The sequence below is a fragment of the Ruditapes philippinarum genome, unplaced genomic scaffold, assembly GCF_026571515.1.
Source record: "Ruditapes philippinarum isolate M1 unplaced genomic scaffold, ASM2657151v2 ctg8268_1_1_1_1, whole genome shotgun sequence".
In the NCBI taxonomy this organism is placed as follows: Eukaryota; Metazoa; Mollusca; class Bivalvia; order Venerida; family Veneridae; genus Ruditapes; species Ruditapes philippinarum.
The window spans coordinates 26,333-49,700 of record NW_026857732.1 but is presented as its reverse complement, the minus strand read 5'-3'; the positions used below and the strand labels follow the sequence as shown (position 1 = coordinate 49,700).

The following is a 23,368-nucleotide window of genomic DNA, read 5'->3' as shown; positions in this document are numbered from 1 at the left end:
ACAACCCCCACCCCTCATTGTATGGGAACATGATTTTGTTTTCAAAATAAGATCATAGGCATGATGCTATCGACTTTGTACTACGTACAGCGACAGATGCTTGTGTGTTTCCGAAGAAAACGTTGATAAAGTGATAACAACGTACAGACTGTGACCTATGCATATTACTATGGAATACCGTTAGGGCCATCGTAGTTATACTTTATAATTCAGAGGGCAACAATAAGACAGTGCGATAGAACAACGACGACAATACAACAGTGCGATGACGACAATGCGATAGTGCGATGGCGACAATGCGATGGCGACAGTGCGACAATGCGATAGTGTGATGCCGATAATGCGATGCCGACAGTGCGATAATGCAATGGCGACAATACGATAGTGCGATGGTACTAGAAATTTACATCTATACATAATTTTATCTATATCATTATCTAAAATAAGAGGTCAGCAATTTTCAGTAGTTTAACTGGTCAGCAGTTTTTCGCATGACGAACATGAATCAATCTTGAAAAGCACATCTATCTTGCTACATATCCATTAAATCGACTATCCAACTACCAATACCTACCAATTTTACGCTCCTTGTACTATACACCGTTAATTTTCATCAATATATAAGATGGGGCATTTTTTGATACTGAGTAAACCGAGCGCCCGAACTATTTCTAAAAGACAGTAAATAAATATGATGAGATCAAACATTGCTATACTAGATTCTGTGTCCACATGTTTTATATATATATATGCAATGTAGTTCTCAAAACAGCTTAAAACTTGCGATGTAAAAGAAAGAAATATTTTGTTACAAGTATCAAACTAATTACAACGCATTCAAAGTTTAAAAGTAGCGTTGGCTTATAGAATTGTCAATACATGTACGCGGATGAATATGATTTTAATCAATTAAAATGCTATTTTTAGCGATGTCAGGATATACAGGAAAATACATACAGATATACAGTACGATTGCGATAGCAACGATCAGAAAATACCACAGAGCTTGCAGCCCTTTGATTATTACTTAGGGACAATACTCCGCCTTTCATGGAATGGCACTTCTGTGTCACATTAAAGGTTCCATGATACCCGCGGTTTGAATACATCTGCGGATGTTTCTAAATTCAAATTTTCACCCTTTCATGTTAAAATGCTGAATTCTGCTTTAGACGGTGCCAGGGGGCGTAGACGGTAGTTTGCACTTGACATTACCGTCCATAAACAGGGTCAATCAAACCAAGTCTGCAACATTTTCAAGTTTGAAGTGTTTGGCCTTGAGGGATGACCATGTCCGTGCTTTCATAACGCGCCGATTAATACGTGCAATTTTTTTCTTTTTACATTTGAAGACAATTATTGATTGATCGAAAACAATATCTGGAAACATAGTGATCCACCGGAAGCATTAATCACAACAAAATTACATGAAAATTGCAGACTCAGTTTGATTGTGTCTAGACATGAGGGATAATGAACAAGTGCAACATCCCTCACGCCCCTAGATATTATAGCACAGAAAACAATAAAATAAGATAATTAAAATCGGAAAATTTTACATTATATACTTTTAACAAGTAAATTATTAACTGTGAAACGGGTGCCCTTTTGATTAACTATACTCACAACTTTTCACAGTAAATTGGCAATAGTCGATGTCACGCGTTATACAAACATATGAACACCGGGTCAAGTAAAGGTCAATGGTTTAATTTACGATCTTGATTGAAATTTGAAAGTACAAAAAATACAACATTTCTTCTGTTTTTCGAATGTTCGTATTCGTTTTTCGATGTTCGATTTCGAATATTCAAATATATTTCCCGGCCCTATATTAATTCTTGAATCAATCGTTGCTTACATTTTCAATATGTATAACGAATCAACGAAATTACATGACGAGGGAACCACCGCAAACATACTTTCTTTCCTTGTTGGTTTTGTTTATCATATTTTACAGAAAAAAAAAATACAAATTATCGACGGGAAATATGGGGACAGGGAAGATATTCGAATGATGGACCCGATCAATTGTTTTAATAACTCAGACATGGTGTTTTGAAGGTACTGGAAACTTGATATTTCTCTGTCATTGTAATTCTTTCTCGTTTGTGTGTAGGAAACGAGCAGTATTTTTGTTGTTTTTTACCCGAAACTAAGCATTTTGGTAGCTTTGTATGTATTTGTGACTCTCCGAATGGAGGTGAAAAAGCTTTGACAGTTGGCACCAAACAAGATAAATTTTGTGAAAAATCTAAACGCATGACAGACACTTTATTGGTCATTTTTGAAAATGCCATAGCTTGCACTGCGTGTAAGTGATATTTTTTAAGGAATCGGGCGGATTCTAGAGTATGCTGCACCTTCATGAAGATTGCCCATATTGGTATATTTTAGGTGTGATTTTGGCTGGGTGGGGGTAAATATAAATTACTGTCAGTCATTTTTTAAGGAGCAATGCATTCAAAATATTATTTTCTTCAATGTATGTCATAAATCATTTAATAATGCTGTGCAACTGGTTATCTGCCTGTGAAACAGATTTTGAAATATTTGGAATTGTGTTTCTAGCCACACTGAATTACAAAATTGTTCATTTTTAGGTCCCCTGCCCCCTTCGTGTTTTGATTTAATGCAAATGATGAGTACTCTTTAAGGGGCGGTAACTTTTCCATTTTCGCTTCAACTAGCACATTTCCTTCCTAAATTGAGGTTAATATCCTAAACAAATGATAGTTTAGCGCAGGATTGATTCCGTATGATTTGATGATGGGCCACTTAATTCTTACACTCCTGCCAATCCTGGTAAATATAGTACCATCAGAATAAAATTGAAAATTAAAACATTCCACAGACCATTTTTTAATGACACTAAAACATTTTACAAAAATTGCCTATATTTTCCTTTGGATAGCAATTTAATGATTTTAAAAAAAAATCAAAGAAAAAAATGTTGTTTTTTTATTGATAATATTTTGCCATGGCAAAACTTTTTTGTAATTGCCATGGACTTGCCATGGCAAATTTTTGCCATTGAATTGCCATGGCAAATTTTTGCCATGGCATGGCAAATTTGCCATGGCATAAATTTGCCATGGCATTTCTATGGCAAAAATTTGCCATGGCAAAATGAAAAAAATTAGAGATTGCAATAAAAACATAACAATAGCACCAAAAACATGTCATAGGATAAGTTTTAGAATGTTTTGTGAGGTTTTAAAAAATTATTGCCATGGCAAATTTGCCATGGCAAAAGTAGGAAAAATCTTGCCATGGCAATTCTAATTTGCCATGGCAAATTATTTGCCATGGTAAAATGCCGAAATGCCATGGCAAAACACACTTTGCCATGGCAAATGCAAACTTTCAATGCGTTTTTACAAAAAAGTATTAAAGATAGAAAAACAAAACATATTAACTTTTAAACCATTTAGTAAATATGACAATTTAAGATAGTTTTCATTTTTTTAAAGCGCGTAAAAATAGGGGTTGAATTTGCCAAAAACTGGCGCGGCAAAAAGAAACCGGCAGCTATTTACAGCGAAAAACGCATTCATTTTTTATTCAAAGAACAGTGTAAAAACTGTATTTAGTGTCTACAGTTAAAACAATAATGGCTTATTTAAAGTAATGATGAACAATTTGATTAGTCATTTTTCTTTGTAATGTTGTTATTTTTATCAAGAGCTTGACGAAAAGATAAAAAAGTTCAAGTAATAAAACCATTGCATAACTTTTGCAAAAAGAGATAAACTGGAACGTTCTCACCCTTTTGTCAATCTCATGATTTTTTTTCTTTTATTTATTTAATGTTTCGCCTTGTTTGTAAATAATTATGATATAAATGGTTAACCTGCTCATTAAATATATATGCATTGTGATTTAATGATATGTAACTATCTATATTTGATTGATGGCTTTTTCAGTCAGTTTTATTAAATCGTTACGTCATCAAATTAATGTACAGTTTCTTATATCTGCGATATAAACGCACTGTCTGTTTTATGTGACAATGTGTTACAAACAGAAGAAGTTAAATAAAAACAGATTAAAATACAAAATAGGCTACCATATGAATTTAGAGCAGAAAATCAATGGCATTCCTTCGTGAAATATGTCATATCAAACAGTCGAATTGAACGTATTATCAGACAACTAACAAAGTATCATATTTATTACAGGTTGCTACAAAGTCGGATGTAATGCTTTTTCAAACTTAAATTCCAAACATCAAACTGCAACATGCTAAAAAGCGAGAATATTTTTTTTTTTTTGAAAGCCTTAGTATTACTTTATTTTGGGTAATGGATTCACTATTTACAAATTAAAATACGACACAGAAAAGATCAAATAGCTAAACATATGTTGTGAAGCCGAAAAACAGAAATTTCTATTACGAAAAAATAATTGATAATTAGCATGCTATTTAGTTTTCAAATTGTTATTATTATCTAAAAAGAGTACATGTATATGTACAAAAAGAGTGAAATGTTAAATTTGTTAAAGTTACAAATATTGAATGTTTTAATAACAGACGTCAAATTATTAATCATATAACTGGAAGATTAAATGTGGGATCAGTAGTGCCAGCACTATTAAGTATTGAGAATTGAATACCGCTTAAGCCGGTGCTAGGGGCGTGAGGGATGTTGCATGTATTCATTATCCCTCATGTACAGACTCAATCACACCGAGTCTACCATTCCCTTGTTATATTGCTGTGATTAATACTTTACTTTGTTTCCAGATTTTTCCTCTATGTCCAATCAATTGTGCTAAAAAATTATTATATTTGGATGATAATGTCAATTGAGCTCTGTCTGTACATATTAAGTTGTAAAACCTTATGACTGCTAAAATGACCTGGTGATGATTGTTGTTATAAATTGCATGTTGCTATGATACATTATGCTGTATAAAAAACTGGTCATTTTATTATTTAAGTAGCAAAGATGTTAAAATTCTATTGGCCAGTGTAAAACGAAATTATTTTTAGAAAAGAAATTTGGACAGTAAGATTCTTGATTTCCAAGAGATATCATAGTGGCTTTCCACTACAAGTATTTGTTACTGATTTTATATCTATTTGTTAACGTAAGGATAACCTGTGTTGATTTTATGTGTTATGTGTGATATACCACTGAGAAAGAAACATTAAATTATAAAACGGAACATTGTGTTGAGATGCGATCCACCGTTCAGTAGAACTCTAAATTAGCGCTTAGGGCATGAAACCTACCCAAGCATAAAAAAGCATCAATGCATCAATTAACAAACCTAGTATTTTAGGATATGATAGATGGTTACGAAACTTGTGTACTCCTGCCGTTGAATAGTATGTAAAACTGATTAGCTGGGCACTTACAATACTGAAGCACGGAAACATAAGCTCATTAAATTTTATAAAAGCAACATTCATCAAGACGATTTCTGTATCAGTACACCACAACTGACACACTTTCATATTTTAGATCTAATCATTAACTTATTAAGACAATGTCAAAAGGTAACCTTTCCTTCAGTTAGTATTGAACAAATATGTGAAAAGCCATTATTCTAAAAACGCATTTTCTTTGAAGGAAATAGATGTACTTATGTCCAATCGGTTATAATAAAGGAACAATATGTGTCAGTGCTATTTTTACTCTACAGTCTGAGGATGAATTTTACAGAATCCCGTGGGGGCATTTATTATGTCGACATCGCGTTTGTATGGTCGACACACGACAACGCGAAGTTACTTAGCGAAATTACGAAGTGAAACCCGACAATCGCAACCGACGGCGACGATCTCAAACGACTATGTTGCGATATCCACTTTAAAATGTCACCTATAAAAATACAATACATTCCGATGTTTATTTGTGTCGTATCGCACTGTCACTTTGTTTTCGTATCGTCGCGATGTCGATTCGCGCTGTTGTGTGTCGACCCTGCAAATACGGCTGCGACATTATCAACCGACACGCGATTATCTCAAATGACGCTCAACAATGCGAAGCGACGTTGTCGTATCGTATATCGCGTGTTACAGTTTTGTTTGAGGGTCCACGCGCCAATTTTTCTATGTATATGTGCAAAATATTGGTGTTTGTTAACCCATTACTTCATAGAGACGTCTTTGCACGCCTTTTGCACCCCAGCCCCTTTGAGACCACACGTAGTGTAAATGACCTATTTTCGTTTGAGAGTTGTTGTTTAAAGAAGTGATTGCCTTTCGCCGGTCCTAATGATATTCTTTCACAAACAATTATGTGTTATACTTCTCTGTGTTGTATATATATTCCGTTAAAGTGTAATAGTTATTCATATCCAGTATTTATTTAAAATTTATTCAACACAACATCTGTTAAAGTCATTCTGCAATTTATTATTTATGAAGTCACAGAATTATATTTATTAATACATTTAGTAAAGTCAACTTTAACATAGATATACCTCAACATGCAATTAGACATACTATAAGCTATTTTTGAATTTTTAAAATACCAATATATGACCAGACATTAAAGTCTATAAGTAGACATTAAAATGGAAATTAGGTGTACAAAGTACATGCTAATTTATAGAAATTTAAAGATGTTTTCAACATCCGATGATAAGGAACTTGTTTTCCGTCTTTAAAATATATATATTCCATCTTTGCAGAATATACAAAAGTTCAACATCAATTCGGAAACGAATGCATTATATAGATGATACTTTAAAATACTATCAATTTTCTTATTGGCGACGCCGGTGAGCGGCGTTGTCTCTTATGGAATGCTTTTTATTTTGGCCTATGGAAGGAGCTGTTATTATTAGCAGTTAATGGCATGTTGTGTTAATTAGTCTTATTTTGATTCGTAAAAGTCAAGTAAACAAATATGTTGTTATATTTGTATTTAATAACTTTATGTAAAAAGCATGTGCATTGTGATATTATTTTCACGAAATTGCTGGTTAAGTTTAACAGCATGTCCCTTAGTTTTATTGACAATACTAAAACCCGGATTTCGAATATCTTTGTGGTCTACATTGATGCCGTATCCATTCATTTATATATTTTCAAAATTTTCCTACAAGAAGAAAGTCTACCTGCAAATGATTATAAGGATAGATAATGGAACTGTTGTAAACGATTATCCTATTGATTTTATCCTTATTACGTTTATACGTTGCGCAGAATGGTTGTTTTTACAAAGTGTACCAGTATCCGGATGTTGAAAGCTATCCGATTTTCTGCAATTACTGCTGTCACATAGCCATCTATTTTAAAAAGAATACTTTACCAGTAATTTGCATGGCTTAATAAAACTGAGCCTGCAACATTTCATAATTTTGCTGTTTAGGGTGTTCTTTTTGGGTTTCAGGTTTTCTCTTTTTTAAGGGAAGTAATTCATGTTTACTAAATTATTTGTTCTTTTCTATCTATCTTAGGTATTACTTATAATACTATTTTTGTTGTATAAAATTTACCAGTTGTAAGGTCATCAAAAGCATAAAAGCATGTTAATGTTAATGTTAGGATTTCATATTTATTTAATAGAAACTGGGAATTATTAATGTTATGTGCATACATGTATATCTTAGTATATTAATATGATGAGACTTATAATATTTCTGAATTTAAAGAGTTACAGTTATGTCATTATTATTAAAGGGATGAGACTTTCATTTAAAGTTATAAATGATAGTACATGTATTGATTGAAAATGTCCTTAAACTTGGATCAAGCTATTAATTAATAAAGTCTCAAAAAATCATACTCTGGATAGTTATTCTAATTTTTTTTCTAACATGTGCATAGTTTGAAAAGGACAACTTCTGTCTTATCTATTTGTAATGGAGGGACACCGGTCTCAACCTCCAGGTCTCCTGGGTCAACCCGACAACAGACTTTACTGAAACCCCAGTCACACTAGAGCTTACGATTACTTGCGACCACCGGCAACTTGTTAAACTGACGATCATCAGCGATTGTCTGCGACCAAAACCATTTTTGCACAAATAAATTTACTTTTGCTAGAATCGTAAGACAAGTCATCATTGACAATCGCACAACAGGTCATAAGTAAGCGTACGATGGTCTCAAAATTGCCTGGGATTACCTTCGACTACCCGTGACATAACATGCGATCACCTACAACTTGTCGTACGACCATCACACGATTACTAAAGACTACTTAAGATTATCAGTGACTAGTTGCAATTTGTAAAGACTGTCGTAAGATTGTCGCACTTCCGAACGACCATCGTGCGACAGCCTTAAGACCTTATAAGATCACTAGCGACCTGTTTGATCGCAAGGAGGTTTTTGTGCAAGCTCAAAAACCTCTCTACGACTGAAATTGGTCGTGGAACCTAAATAAGATAACCTGCGACTGTCAAAGATCACCGATGACCGTCGTAAGACGTTTTAAAGATTGTCCGCGACCAGAGGTCACTGGTGATCGTGAACTGGTCTTCACTGGTCGTAAGCTCAAATGTGACTGGGGCTATAGAGTAGACTGTTACTTGCCTGGCGCCAGATGAAAACATGAAAATACAATCTACCAAAAAGTGGTTCGTTTGTTGCATTTTCATGTTTTTGCCCGGTGCCCTTGATGCAAAATACAAATCAGCCTTCATAAAATTTCTTATCATAGAAAAAAGGTTAGTTTTTTATCTGTACAAAAATAGATATTGTACATATTGTACATGTAGTAGCACAGTTATGATCATTTTCAAATTGACCTGTTATAAATAATGGCACAACCAGTAACTGTCTAAGCCCTTTTTAGTAAAAAATAATTATACAATAATGTATAAATTGTTATTTTAAATAAGACTATGAGTATGTAAGCATTTTTCCTTATTCATTAATTAAGAATTAATAATCTGTTAATTTAAAAATCTAAAAGTATATGTCACGGTTAAGAACTGTTCACTATTTAGGGATAAAAATATGTAAGCGGCCAGATAGCTTAATCGCTACAGCTGCGGTACATTATTCTGTGGGTCACAGGTTCGAGTTCTGGTCAAGCTCAAAGTTTTTCTCATCCTGTGACTGCATATAAGCATGAGTTCAATTCACTATGCTCTGTAAACATAAGAAATTCAAGGACACAAATCAATATAGTGGGGAAATATGTTGTGGTTTAGATATGTTTCATTATTAAAGAGAAAATGTGTAGCCGGCCGGATAGCTCAGTGGGTCTTCTGAAAGTCATTGGTTCGAGTCATGGTCAGGCAGTTTCAGTCAGGGTTTAGAAGTGGTTTTTCAACTGACACATGTTTGATTCATTTAACAGATTGCATTACATTTGAATTGGACAAAGGCAGTATTGCATGATACTTTTAGATCTACAAAGGGCATTTCATACAGTTGATCGAACTATACTGCACATGAAGAAGTTCTTTTTCTTCTTCTTCATGAAACTTCAAGCATCTGCCATATGTAATGACATTCTTATATGGTTTAAGTCTTATCTCTGATAGACAGCAGCTGGTGGATGTGGCTGGTACTCATTCTACTACTGCTCTGAGTACCTATGGTGTCCCGCTGATGTTCATTTTAGGTCCTCTTTTATGTCTAATATATGTCAATGACAAGTCTGCGACCCTAAGCAATAAGCTTTTGTTATATGCACAGGCACGAGTATCAGACCTGGGAAGGAAAAATATGACCAGATTGTTAAAAAAACCTGTGTTCATCTCAAAAGTGTCAAAAACCAAAATAAAATGTAAATAATGAGCCCCTTTAAAAATATACTTTAAGTTAATAGTATATTTTTAAAGGGGGTCATTATTTACATTTTTTTTTTTTTGGTTTTTATGAACACAGTTTGTTTTTTTATAATTTTTGGTCATATTTTTCTTTCCAGGTTGTGATTATATGCTGATGACTCAGGAATCATTGTCTGGTAAAATAAATCTGAAGAAATTCTTTCTTATAGTATTAGTCTCATAAGATTAGTTAATTGACTATAAATTGTCTTTGCATCTTGGCAAGACAGAGTCTATTCTTTTTGGTTTAAGTTTCAACTTAAACTGGGCCTAGCCTCCAGGTCACATGTAATGGTACTGTTATAAAGTACACATCTTTTGTTAAGTATTTAGGTGCAAATCTGGATCAAATTCTTTTGGTGTCGCCCTTTGATGCTTTGCATCAATGCTTTTCATGTTCAACAATTAAATGTAGCATCACAAATCATCAAACATAATGCAATTAACAACACATGAAACGCTATACCGGATACCGTAGTGGCACATAAAATCATGATGAAGAAAATCATTCTTGCTGATTCGAGGTACCGATATACTCACCAAGTATGGTGCGGGTTTCCTCGGGGTTGGTCCACCATGTGTGATGAAGGGTTTACTGGTGGACTTGGGGAGGTAGGGTTTCTTTTCCATTATATTCTATAACATTTAAAACATTTCTGTGTCGCACATTACTCAGTTGTGAAATAGTCCGTTTAATCTTTCAATAATTGTTCATTTTCAGTATTTATTTAAAAATCCTTTAGTTATTATAAACACAACTCAGTAAGTCCATTTTTCCGTTTTTATTTTTAGAGTTTGTTTATTTTTTCATCTCTATAACCATAATTCCAACTGGTTGAAAACAAAAATATATATACATTTAATTGTACCGCAGAAAAATGCGGCACCAAAGCTTCAACTTAAACAATAAGATGTTTTCTGTCTGACTTGCTGAATAGTTCTATCTCAAAAAGTTCTGTAATTCTGTAGGAATAATAAGAATAATTAACTAGGGTTTTAATTTTTTAACCCAAAAAAATACCTTTTAAAACCCAAAATAATATACCCCCAAATTTCCCAAAAAACATTTTTTCAGTTTTGAAAATTATCGAATGGTTCGATTTAGACTGATTAACACTCTAGATGTCAGAAGCCAGCGGCATGCTAATTCCTTTCTTTAAGTCAAACAGAGCATTAGATAAAAAATTAAGGAAAACTTTAAATAAATGTCTTAGATAAAATTAGTGATAATAATCATGTTGTCATACATATGATGTAAATAAACATAAATGTGTCAGACCCGTAAATTGCAATAAACATGTCAGCGGTCTGGCTAATTGATAATTTACATATTTCTGATATTTCAATAATTAAAAAAACTTTTCATAACGTAAACAAGAAAATATAATAAATTTACGAAAAGTATTTCGAAAGAATCAAGTGAAAAAAACAGCATCACATCATGAATGCATGTTAATTTAACGAGACAGTAAATTACACATATAATATATAACATTATTCTACAATAATAAGGTTAAAACATTAAAGAAGTAATCAATAGATTTTCAATCGATCTCTATTTAGCAAATATATGTTAAGTTTATTGTCAACCTCTCGATATAAACAACAACTTTCATCATTATTTTCATATGTCATTTTCACTTCATACACTTCATACAGTTTTACACTGTTTGTTTGTTGTATCAATCTATGATAACACTTAGCGCTGTAGCTAAAGCTATAAATTCCTGGTAGTTTTACTGTGCATTTGTTTCCGTTTCGTAATTTATTGATCTATTTTGTAATCTTTTACTTGAGATCTAATAGTGAATTATTTAATTTTTCGACTTGCAATTTTTCAAATTTCTGTTGATTAACAATATATATCTTAATATATTATATCTTTGTCAAATTTGTACTAATGTTTAAGTTTTCGCCCTAGTATCTGTAACTTTAGGGAACACATCTGTTTCAACTGGTGTCAGATTTACTTAGTCCTATATTGTTTGTGTTTACATGTATTAATAGGTTGACTCTTTGAAATCTCTTATTTTAATTCACTTAATCTTTTTTGACAGATTTGTATGCTCGTTTCAGTTTCAATTTATAGCTTTTAGAAGGCAAATCGTTAAGATGGTAAAAATATAGTAATTGTTTCAGATTATCAAACATGTTTTCTAGCTTGGAACAGTTTTTGTAAAGCGATAGTTTCTCCCCCTGAAAAATAAGAAGAATTGTAAAAGATCTAATTAACGTTTTTTTCATTATTTCACCATGTGACTTGACGTGGTGCATAAACTTCATCCAAAAAGATAACAAATATATGTGTTTCTTTCTAATGGATTTTGATTCGTTTGTTATATGTCGTTTATTTTAAATAATTAACTAAACTGATGATAATAATATTGTTTTAAAAGCTGAAAATAAATGTTTTTACTTTATTTTTTTTACAATATATTCTATGTAATGAAAAAATCTGCCATAGTCTTAAAATTATTTACGAGGTTATATATAGAGAGTAGTCACAGACAGTCCTTAATCTGAAATCAGTCTTAAGACCAAACTAAGACAATTTTACGATAAAAAGAAAATGTCCTAATTTATGATTTACTAAATTATGATTCTTTTAATTTCTGAATTATAGCAATCCTGATTAACATTTACACATTGCGAATAAAATGTGATTGTATTTCATATTTTCTCAGGAGAATACATTAATTTTATTTATAGCATACAGTATTTAAATGAAGTTAAAAATATTTATTGAAACTGTCTTAAGTTAGATTTAAAGTTGATTTTTATGTCCTAAGACTTAAGGACTTTCAATGAAGCGCAACCCTAATGCATAATGTTAATGCAATTTATGAGAATATAATGGAATTTTAAAGGCAAATTGTATCATGACACATATATTTGGATGTAAACATTTTAAAATATACAAATGAATGTCAACAGACAAGTGAATTCTGACAAATACATGAATAAAATAATAAACAAACCAATAACTCTAAACAATGAATTCATTCTTTTAAAGTTTATTTAAAATTTACAATCTAAATCAAAACTAAAAATGACTTACCTGTCGCTGAATGATGAAACACCTGCGTCCCTTATCGGTGACGAACCACAATTTCTGCAGATTTTTTTAAATATTTAATTTAGAAAAGGTATAAATTATACTATATGCTTAGATTTATTAAATTTTTAAGGCTATATCCTGCAAGGCAAATTTGATAATTTTTCTAGTAATTATGGCCAAATCGTTTAAGGAAATATTTTTGTTAACATTTTGCTTGTTATGCAGCAATGTGTTATATACCTTAAATAGAGACTTACGATTTGGAATGGAGCTGGATTGACTCTATATTTCAAAAGAAGTGACTGACAAAATGTTCATTAACCTACAGTTAATATTAGAAAAATGTGAAGGATAAAATATTGATATGTCTAAAATATAAAAAAAAATCTAAACGACTCTATAGTCTTTCTTTAATATATACCTGCACGGATCCGGAAATGCAAATAAGAAATGTTCCAGATGGATTGTGTTGAAGATTCCTGCAAGAAAGAAAGGAGTCACGATTATAGAAAATATTTCAACCTGAGCTAACTGAATAGCATAAGATAGTACACAATTGTATATGTGTAGGTGTGACAATGAATCTAATTTATCACTGGGGAAAAATAACAGTTTAAGGTATAAAGCAAAGTCCGCTATTACATAATGCTCTAGATGATAAATTTCTAGTGACATTATATTACCGCAATTTTAAAATATCAATAAATTTAGCATTATGAACTACTACAAATATTAACAGTGTTAGAATATTGGCATTAAAGAATACTTTTTAACGTCTTCCTCTCTTTCGCAAAGATATTCTTCTTCTCGTAAGATCTGTAATATGATTTTATCATAGATTTTTGTTATCTATTTTTTAAATTGCAAAATATAATCTCTACATAAAGTTTTTAAAAGTATTTTTAGGTTTTTAATTGTTGTCAGATCATTAAATATTAGGAAAATGTAAGATAACAAAATTATTTTCAGTGTAAAAGATATAATTATACAAAGCCCTAAGAATAACACTAATGAAAATATGTGTATTTCTGATTGTGTCACATATATTTTATCTGACTTACAATCTTATTTTCATCATGTGCACCCTCATCTGGGCTTTCATACGTGACACTATCCGTACTACTACCAGAACTAGATGTACTATCGGTACTGCTATTACTGCCTCTTTTTGTTTCGTTTTCATTTACAGATACTTTATTTTGATCTTTGTTTTCGAAAAACTTGATGTTCTCATATGTATTAATCCCCTCGTCATCTATGCGTATGTCGAACTTCAATATGTGTGGTGCCTTTTCTGTTTTCGTAGTATCTGCCGATTTATTTTGTTTTGAATAAGACGTAGACGCCTGATGGAAATGTATGTCACCATTGTCCTTGGGTAACACTGATGTTTCTGCCGTATTTCTTTCGTCGTGTTTGTTACAAATACAATTCGATGATTCCACACCTTCATCTTTAATACTTCGTACAGAAGACGGCGGAACTCGGTCTTTTTTGCCAAATTTAAATGAAGGACTTGGCGGGTATTTCTGACATTGAGGCAAAGATGTATGTTTGCGTAATGGTACTTTATTTTCAGTATGTGTGCTACCCTGGAATGATTTTGTGAGCTCTTGTATCATAGCATGATTTGCCTTTTTGTCGCCTTCAGATGCTCCTAAAAAATGTGAATCAGAATCAAGTTTACTTTGTCCAACTGAAACAAAAGAATCTGAGCAACCTGCAACACTCATGAATGTTGATGAAACGCTGTCTGTCATTGTACTCTCCAAATCTGTATTGCCATCAATAAATTTCGGAAGTGTATTCTCATCTTGAGCTAGAAAGAGGTTGAAAGAATTAAAAGTTCCGTATTCAACACAAGTTTTTTTTTTTGAGCTTGTATTGACAGAGTTAAAAATGATAATACAAAATAATGTTTTCCATTTAATTTAGTAGAATTGGCATTAAAGAATCTTGATAATGTGTAAAATGTGATTATACATATTTAAAAAACAACAACATAATTTCCAAAAATTATTTACTTTTTAACATATTTTTACCTAAAAGCAGTTTGACAATTTAAACAAAAAAGAAAATAACAAGTGCATTTGGACTTTTATAACCAACTTTCATAATTATAGCTCATAAAAGAAAGATTGTAATACAATAGATCATTTAGTAATATTTGGTAAAAACACATATGACATCAAACCACGACTGCATATTACATAATCAGATATAACATTCTATACTGAGCAGATAATAAATTGTCCTAAATGACAAATCACGTAAATGTAAATATAAATCACTTTAAAACTTAATTGACACTTTCTTCTTAAAAAAAATATTTTATTAGAATATTCTTGTGATAAATTCTCCTATTGTAGACCAACCGATTTTTATATTTTCTTGAGAAATTATCAATGTTTAGTACTGTTTAATATTATCATTATATTACTTAGCAGGACATCCTCGGGAATTACCTCAACAGCAAAAGACTAAGTCAGAAAAACGCAGATCTCGTTTGATAAACTGTTTAAAAATAGCACCATACAACTATAAAACGTAAGTGAACACCTAAAGTTCAGTTAACGATAATTATTCAAACAATTAGATATACAATATAACGTAGAAATGAAAGAGAAAACAAAGTTTGGTAGAGAGAACGAACTTTCTCAACAAAGCAACATTTCTCTTACCAAGTTCAAAACTTTCGTAGATATCAGAATTAGAGGGACTTGTCAACCGATCAGATCGTGCTTGAATATTTGGCTTAGTAGAATTGATTTTATGTTGGTTATGTACCATGGTTGCCATTGATTCAGAGCGTCCATTGCCTGCTGAAATAATAAAAAAGCTATCGAATGAACATTATCCTTTAATAATGAACATTTGTGTGACATGCATTAAAGTCTCTTCTGTGCATGTTGACACACAGTTCTTGGAATTCGATGCACTAATTTAACACTTATTTAGTATAAACAAGTTGCAATTTATAACATAACTGTTTCAATTTCTATATTTGTATTTTTTTTTTCTGAATGTACAAAATACAAATTACTAATTCTGTTTTAAAGGTTAGTTGTTTTCTTTAAAGCACTTTTATAGCGATCACCGAAAACACAATTACCAGTAATTACATATAAATGTATGAATCAAGAGACAAGCTCATGTATCGTACATTTCGTTTCTTGAACTGAAGAAGGGAGACTTTCTTTCACGCATGTTATATCGGTGTTTCTGTCACATTCCTCAGTGACAGTTGTGTCTTCGTCCTTTGCACTTCTTTTGTAATCTGAACACAGACATAACATTTGTAACTGTACTATGTCATAGAAATTTTTCACATTTTGCAACGATTGAGAACGATAAATCATTTCTGTGAAAGAATCTCGTGTATGTATAAATGTGTTGCGTTTGTAGTTCTCTAGATACTTTATTTCTATTTTGATAAGATAATATGATTCAGCTTGATACATTTAGCAACGATTTATCTATACAATATGAGCCGTGTCATGACAAAACCAACATAATGGGTTTGCTATCAGTTTCTCGACTTGTAAAAGGGTTGGTAAGCGAAAAGAATGGATCCTGATCAGACTGCGCGGATGCGCAGGCTGGTCTGGATCCATGCTGGTTGCAAACCCATTATGTTGGTTTGTCATGGCGCGGCTCATATGTCCTGGAAACGGGTAATTGACAACTGTTTCCTAGACACGACATTATTTAGAAAAATGTTACACACAATAATAATAATAATAATAATAATAATAATAAGGCAGAAACAAATATAAGGAATGTCTTCCAGCATGTGATTAAATACGGTTATTGTAAAATGATCATAACTGCACTGTCTCCATTGGTTTTCTGTCCCTTTAACTAAACTTTGTGTTTAATATAAGACTTCTTCCTTTCGTTCCAAATAACCGAAAATTATCTCTCTCTCTTTCAAACATATTTTATTCACTTCAAGATCAAGCATATCGGTTCCAATAGATAAATAAAAGATTTTATGGAGATTTTGTCCAGTGTGTCATACACAAACATTAATTGTACCAACAGAAAAGAAATCATCTATAATTTAATGGACCAATCATTTTGAGCACATCACTATTCCGGTGTCTGTATATGTGGTTAAGTTATGTTCTATGTAAGCCGTTTCTTTAGTTTCAAAGGGTGAACATATCATATATACCGCATCAAAAAACTGATTACCTTTGTTGTTGACAACTTTCACTTTGTTTCGATTTTGATCCTTCTCATTAGGAGATTTTGCCGCAGGCCTACGCAAGGCATCGTCTTCACCTAAGGTTAAAGCTTTCGATAGTTTATAGTTTCGAATTGATAAAAAAAAAACGAAGAAAAACGTTTAAACTCAATATTTCTTGCCTACAATAATTTAATGATCCTGTATGATTTGTGATTGATATATACCACTCTTACAATACGTTATAAATGTATATCATTATGCAAATAAAACAAGGTTATAACATCGGAAAATACATAAAATATGTACTAAAAATATTTGTGCACATTATATGTAATCAATAAATTATATGCATTCATTTCTTATTGGAAAATTTGACTTAGAATTTATAGAAAAAAAAACACTTAATTACCTCCCTTTATTTATATGAAATGTTAAATTCGGTAAGATCTTTACAAATAATGCTTATTTGAACTTACAATATTGTCAAATCTTAATTTGAGCATCATATTTATGAAATAAACCAGATGAAAATTGTGTTACAGGATCTTTAAAGATCATTCAGCACGACATTATTGTTGTGCTTGTGGTTATTTGGTTCTATTTAGTCTGCTATTTTCTTGCCGGGTGGTTCCAGTTTTCCTCACTTGAATACTGTTGAATCACCCTTAGAACATGAGGCCTGCTTTTTAAAATTTGTCTTCTGACGTCTTATCTTTGATATGTAGGCTTCATAACCTCTGATCCCCTTTCAAAATTCCATTTTATTTAATTTCGCCCATTGTTTTCTCGTTTAGGGCACACGCATTTTTTTACTTGGGGACCATATGCCGCTTTTCATGGAATGACATTTGCGTGTCACATTGAAGGTTCCACGATATCCGTCATATGAACACATCTGCGGATGTTTTAAAATTCAAAAGTGTATCAGTTCATGTTAAATTAATTCTGCTTAAGCCTGTGCTAGGGGGTGTGGACGGTAGTTTGCACTTAACAGTACCATCCATGAACAGGCTCGATCAAACCGAGCCTACAACATTTTCAATTGTGCCGTGTTGGGCTTTCTTTAAGGATTATTATTTTGTCTATTTTAAGAAGCACACCTTTATTAATTTAAAGTATATACTTTGAAAGCAAATAAAAATAGTATAAACCTTATACCTTTAACTTTATATACATATTTGAATTGTCGCATTATCGGCATTGTCACATGCAATGTATTTAGATTACATATAGTAAATCTTTAAAAGGATAAAAGACTGTGAAGTAGGGCTGGGAAATGATAATCCGCCCGATAGGTAGTATTCATTTCGGGGCCGATTGTCTATTTCGTGCCCGTCTTCATAACCTCTGATCCTCTTTCAAAATTTCATTTTATTTAGTTCCGCCCATTGTGTTCTGGTTTAGGGCACAGATATTTTTAACAAGGGACCATACGCTGCTTTTCATGAAATGGCACTAACGTGTCACATTGAAGGTTCCATGATAACCGCCGTATGAACATATCTGCGGATGTTTCTAAATTCAAAATTTCACCATTGTCATGTTTACATGTTGAATTCTGCCTAAGCCGGTGCTAGGGGGCGTGGGCGTTAGTTTGCACTTTACAGTACCGTCCATGAACAGGCTCAATCAAACCGAGTTTGCAACATTTAAAAATTGTCGTTTTGGACTTTCTTTCGGGATTCTTATTTTCTCTACACACTAGACAGATCTTATAGTAACGTTATTTTAGTAAATTCGATATACATTCTGTTGTTGAAATTACTGTCCCTGTGTTGTAAAGTGCTGTACCATATGCGTTTTGCTTCCCTTATATGGACACAAACTCCGCCAAAATCAAGAAGCAAGTTTTATTTGTCGGAATAAAATATTCAAATTTATTCATTTAATTTCAATTTAACTGTTTGAACAAATTAAGCTTAAGTTCAGTTAAGTTCTCATCATTTAAACAAGCGATCTGTGCTTAAAACTTACTTTAAATTTACAGCTATTTTCATGACATACATTGTGGTGTTATTGTTTAAGTTTTTGTCCTGGGCCGCAAACTCATAATCATTTACTTGTCACTCATATTCAGTTGAAATCATAGGCAATTTGTTACAATACACAGCATTATGAAAAGTGCATAAAAATAGTTGTTACAGTAAATCATTTTTGCTCATGTACAATGTGCTTTTGCAACCCTCAGCAGACATCAGTTATTTGAAGTTTCTTATCATAAAGCAGCACGCCTCCTAATTCATGCTTATTTTCATGAACATTTTGAAAATTAACTTAAAACATTACTTTCAAGCGAACAAAGAAAGTAATTAACGACATGTTTCCAACTTAATTGCAAAATATCGGTCAGAATATGCAAAATTACCCCTTACTACGTTACTAAAGCAGTAGAGATATGACAAAAGGTCTTTACCAGTGTTTACATATAATGACATCGGACCGACCTCATTCGAACAGGAAGGTACGTTATTGTCCCTACCATGCTCTTTTGTCTGTGCAAATGCTGGTCCAGCTGAAAAAAACATGAAATACTAGATCTAATAATATACGTCATATGTTGTGGTTCGGATCGGAATGTCCTTCCTAAGAGTTCTTTCTATTTGGCTTTTGCTTGCCGAGTTACCCAAGGGCTGATACCCGAGGAACAGATGTTCCTATCTGAACCGCATTCTATATATTGCCATACTCGAAATAAATCAATGTTCAGTTTTACGAGTGAACACGATAGCTTAACCACCCAAGAGCATATTACTCTATCTGAACATAAAAAAAGCACGACATAACATCATATTATTACAACTAAACACTATGATGTCAACACTTTCTTGTTCATTTACATGACTGAACATGTCAGTTGTTCCCAGCAGCATATTTTAACTCTGAATTGATTATAATCACGGTAACACACAACATTTGTGTTCACTACTGGACATAATGAGCTCTGCACCGCACATATATCATCTGAACTGAACATAATGATTGTACCAAGAAACAGTCCTTTTTAATAACTGAACATCACGACCTTTGCACCGAATAACACATTGAATTGACTGAAGAAGTTATAATCAGCACCCAAGATAAATATTAATAGTACCATTTAACAGTTCTATTTCACAACTGAACAGAAGAAAAAAGTACCCAACAGCATGTCATTGCAACTGAAATTAATGAAAGTATCACACAATATTAAACAACCTCAGCCAAACAAAATGATAGAACCACTGTTTATTTTCATCGTTTAACATAATGAGAAGAGCACAAAACAGCATATTATTATAACCGAACAAAATAACTGTACCATCCTACAACATATCTTTTTAACTCAACATAATATTGTTACCACATGCCTGTTTGTTTTAAGAACTGAACATAACGACTAATGCAATCGACAATATATTGACTTGGCTGAAGAAAATGTGATCAACACACAAGATAACACTTCAATAACTGAGCATATTGGGATTTAAACCCAGCATATTGTATCTCGGACTTAACAGAATGACATTTAACCTGGTATATCAGTCATTCTACACAAAAGACAATCCAGGCGTTCCATAGAAATGACGTCATCCTGAGAACACATTTTTATTCTTAAATGCGCTGAATAGACGCTATTTTAACGCGGCTCATTCATAGAATGTGCTTAAATGATAAAAAAATGCGCTTATAGAACATCGCTGAATAGCACTCGGCTGTCACCTTTCACCTTGGTGACACGTGCATGGGCGGCGAAATGCTACCGCATCGTTACCGATCCGAACCGCAACATATGACATATCTAATGAATCTTTTCTAAGATTCTGACAGTATTTCAGTCATGGCTGTTCGTTCTGAAAAATATCTCAAATTACCTAATATTAAGGTACGTGGAAAACATTGAGCAAGCATAGCAACATGGAAAATAAAGTGTTCAGCAGATGAAACATTGACATTAGTTATAAATCCGCTAAAAGATATTATACTGTTGTATTTACTATGGAAACATAGAAAGATATGTGCATAATTTTGCTGCAATTAAGTACATTCCGTGATATATACAAGAGGTGTCTGGTAAATTCATATAATACTTTAATTTATACTGTAAAATAAATTTTGTCTACAAATACATTCATATCTAGGACACACATTTACAAAAAACATTTTATATCATTTGTCTTTACATAAAACATATATACATCCATACAGATCAATTGACGTCTAGGAACTGTTGTATACGGTTACGCAAAAAAGGCTGATGCAGTTTAAAAGTAAAACTAAAGAGAAATAAATTCTATATACTTTTGTTAAATTTTCTATTTTGTCAGTTTTATAAAAGTGTAATGTTTTGAAATATACCTAACTTTGAAAGTTCTCTTACCATAAGAATAATTCAAGTCATTTGATTCCATTGTAGATGCCCGTTCTGATTCTTTCCAGTTACCTGAAAGACGGATTTGAATGTGGTACATTACCCCTCTATCTGTTCGATAATAAATGCCATGTTCATAATGGTAAAACATTAAAAATAAGTATGATCTGGAATTGGAATCTATTTTCTATTTAAATTTTATAAAAAAAATAAAAACCACTAGCAAAGTCAACATTGTTATACTTCTCCAATTTGTTTTCCAAATTTTATTTTAAAATTGTTTAGAGCTATTGTTAAAAGTTTATGAAGCTATATACATATATATTTTGTCTGTAATTTACAATATTTTGTTTGAATTAACGATGTACACGTTTGACCTAGCAGTTGGTCTAGTGTTAGGGCTTTCTGGATAATGTAAAGCATTGCGGTAAATATCTAATGAATCATATTCATTAGATAAATCTATAATGCATTTATTATAATCTTGGTGCAATCCAAAACTTACTGCTCGGGACGGATCCGCCGCTTCCATAGCCACTGTCGCTGTGTAAAGAAATAAATTAATTTCCTTGATAATATAAAAAAAACATTCTCCTACATAATTGTGTAAAATAGCTCTAAGGGAAATTTCAAAGTAAAAATCGCATAAATATCAACTTTATTTTCAATTTTAAAATTAACTTCTCTTCCAAAATCACTTCTCTGCTTCAATATACAAAGACGGTAGCGTCATTGAAGTTCGAGATGATTTTATAGACTAACTCGGAATTAAGAGTATTAATGTTTTCCCAGCTTATTCGAAGTTACAAACAAACTTTTAAAGTTAAAGCTTCGAAAATAAGTGTTACAGACTGACTAATCTGTAGAAACAGGTAGTGCATCTGTATGCAATTACGGTAAATTTTTTATGTACCTACGGATTAACTGGGGGGGGCCCAATTTGCCGAGACTCAGATAACATTACCCTGCTTAGGCTTTTGCATATCTTTTATTTACATATTGATATTTCTTGACTACAAAAAAGTAAATTGTTGCATATTAATAGATATTAATTAAACATGTTCAAAGGTTCTTCGGACAGGGAGATAAAACATTTAAACAAACTACTGTTGTCATATCCGAACAAGTAGGATAAAGGTTCATGAAAAAAAGAAACTGAATATAAGATATTAAAAACCTATTTACTAGATGTAGCAATATTATGAAATACTTACGCAGAGAACGGCTGACTTTCTTTATGTGCCTGTTTTAATTCCTTCAACCATAGCTATTATTTAAATAAAACATTTTGTATCAAGAAACTACTTGCACCACCAGTATTATTGCAAGCATCGTATCCATTTCTAGTACCCAACACACTTTGAACTATTCATATCATATGTTTAAGGTAGTACATAGATAAACAATTAGATGTACACTTTTTGTACTTATTCTGGTAACAAAATAGCATCTTTAACTTGTATTAACCAGATTTTGCAAATACTTGAAATCACTTGCCCCTCAACATTGTTGGTTTGAATTTGTATTCTTTCATGTGAGTAAGTTACCTAGCTAGCTTACGAAAAGTTCTGCCCAGGTGCCGCTCGTGCCTCGAATATTACACAAAGGGACACAAGGGATCTCCCGCCATCAGTTTAAATATGATAAACAAGATCAACAAGGAACAGCGGCTAGGAGCCATGGAGGACCCAAAACAAAAATAGGACAGGGCGCAAGGCAGAGCACGGACAGCATTATAGTGTGTGTGTGTGTGTGTGTGCGTGTGCGTGTGCGTGTGTGTGTGTGTGTGTGTGCGTGCGTGCGTGCGTGCGTGCGTGCGTGTGTGTGTGTGTGTATATATATATATATACTTAACAAATTACTTCCTGCAGAAAGTATCGTACCCTTCTATTTTTTGCAGTATCACATTTAAGTATCAGATCCGATGTCTTGTGATCACTGAATATCATCTTTATCCCCACAATGCCCTTGTTGTATTCATTGATGCTAAAGAATAAAATGTTAAAGTACAATGGCCGAAAAT

General features: G+C 32.4%; 2 protein-coding genes across 2 annotated transcripts; both read right to left on the bottom strand.

Moving 5' to 3' along the window:
- Window positions 1-10,834: 10,834 nt before the first annotated feature.
- On the bottom strand, window positions 10,835-17,181 carry LOC132750742 (uncharacterized). The gene is made up of 8 exons (XM_060740779.1): window positions 17,003-17,181; window positions 15,969-16,082; window positions 15,487-15,627; window positions 13,867-14,624; window positions 13,572-13,621; window positions 13,227-13,284; window positions 12,806-12,859; window positions 10,835-11,943 (listed from the first exon to the last, which is right to left on the bottom strand). The coding sequence occupies exons 3-8, from the start codon at window positions 15,602-15,604 to the stop codon at window positions 11,788-11,790; spliced, it is 1,194 nt and encodes a 397-aa protein (XP_060596762.1). The 5' UTR covers window positions 15,605-15,627; window positions 15,969-16,082; window positions 17,003-17,181; the 3' UTR covers window positions 10,835-11,787.
- On the bottom strand, window positions 15,943-23,327 carry LOC132750741 (uncharacterized). The gene is made up of 6 exons (XM_060740778.1): window positions 23,229-23,327; window positions 22,560-22,612; window positions 21,851-21,888; window positions 21,355-21,417; window positions 19,363-19,509; window positions 15,943-16,082 (listed from the first exon to the last, which is right to left on the bottom strand). The coding sequence occupies exons 1-6, from the start codon at window positions 23,292-23,294 to the stop codon at window positions 15,943-15,945; spliced, it is 507 nt and encodes a 168-aa protein (XP_060596761.1). The 5' UTR covers window positions 23,295-23,327.
- Between the last annotated feature and the right edge of the window lie 41 nt (window positions 23,328-23,368).

What these genes read in the sequence shown, in the direction of transcription:
- LOC132750742 (XM_060740779.1), bottom strand. Translation starts at nt 15,604, where the DNA reads ATGGCAACCATGGTACATAACCAACATAAAATCAATTCTACTAAGCCA. An exon ending in CTACGAAAGTTTTGAACTTG is followed by an intron (nt 14,625 to 15,486) that starts GTAAGAGAAATG and finishes ACCTCTTTCTAG; the next exon opens with CTCAAGATGAGAATACACTT. An exon ending in GTTTCATCATTCAGCGACAG is followed by an intron (nt 11,944 to 12,805) that starts GTAAGTCATTTT and finishes CTTATTTTTCAG; the next exon opens with GGGGAGAAACTATCGCTTTA.
- LOC132750741 (XM_060740778.1), bottom strand. Translation starts at nt 23,294, where the DNA reads ATGATATTCAGTGATCACAAGACATCGGATCTGATACTTAAATGTGAT. An exon ending in GAAAGTCAGCCGTTCTCTGC is followed by an intron (nt 21,889 to 22,559) that starts GTAAGTATTTCA and finishes TTCTTTACACAG; the next exon opens with CGACAGTGGCTATGGAAGCG. An exon ending in CTTTAGTAACGTAGTAAGGG is followed by an intron (nt 16,083 to 19,362) that starts GTAATTTTGCAT and finishes GTCTGTGTTCAG; the next exon opens with ATTACAAAAGAAGTGCAAAG.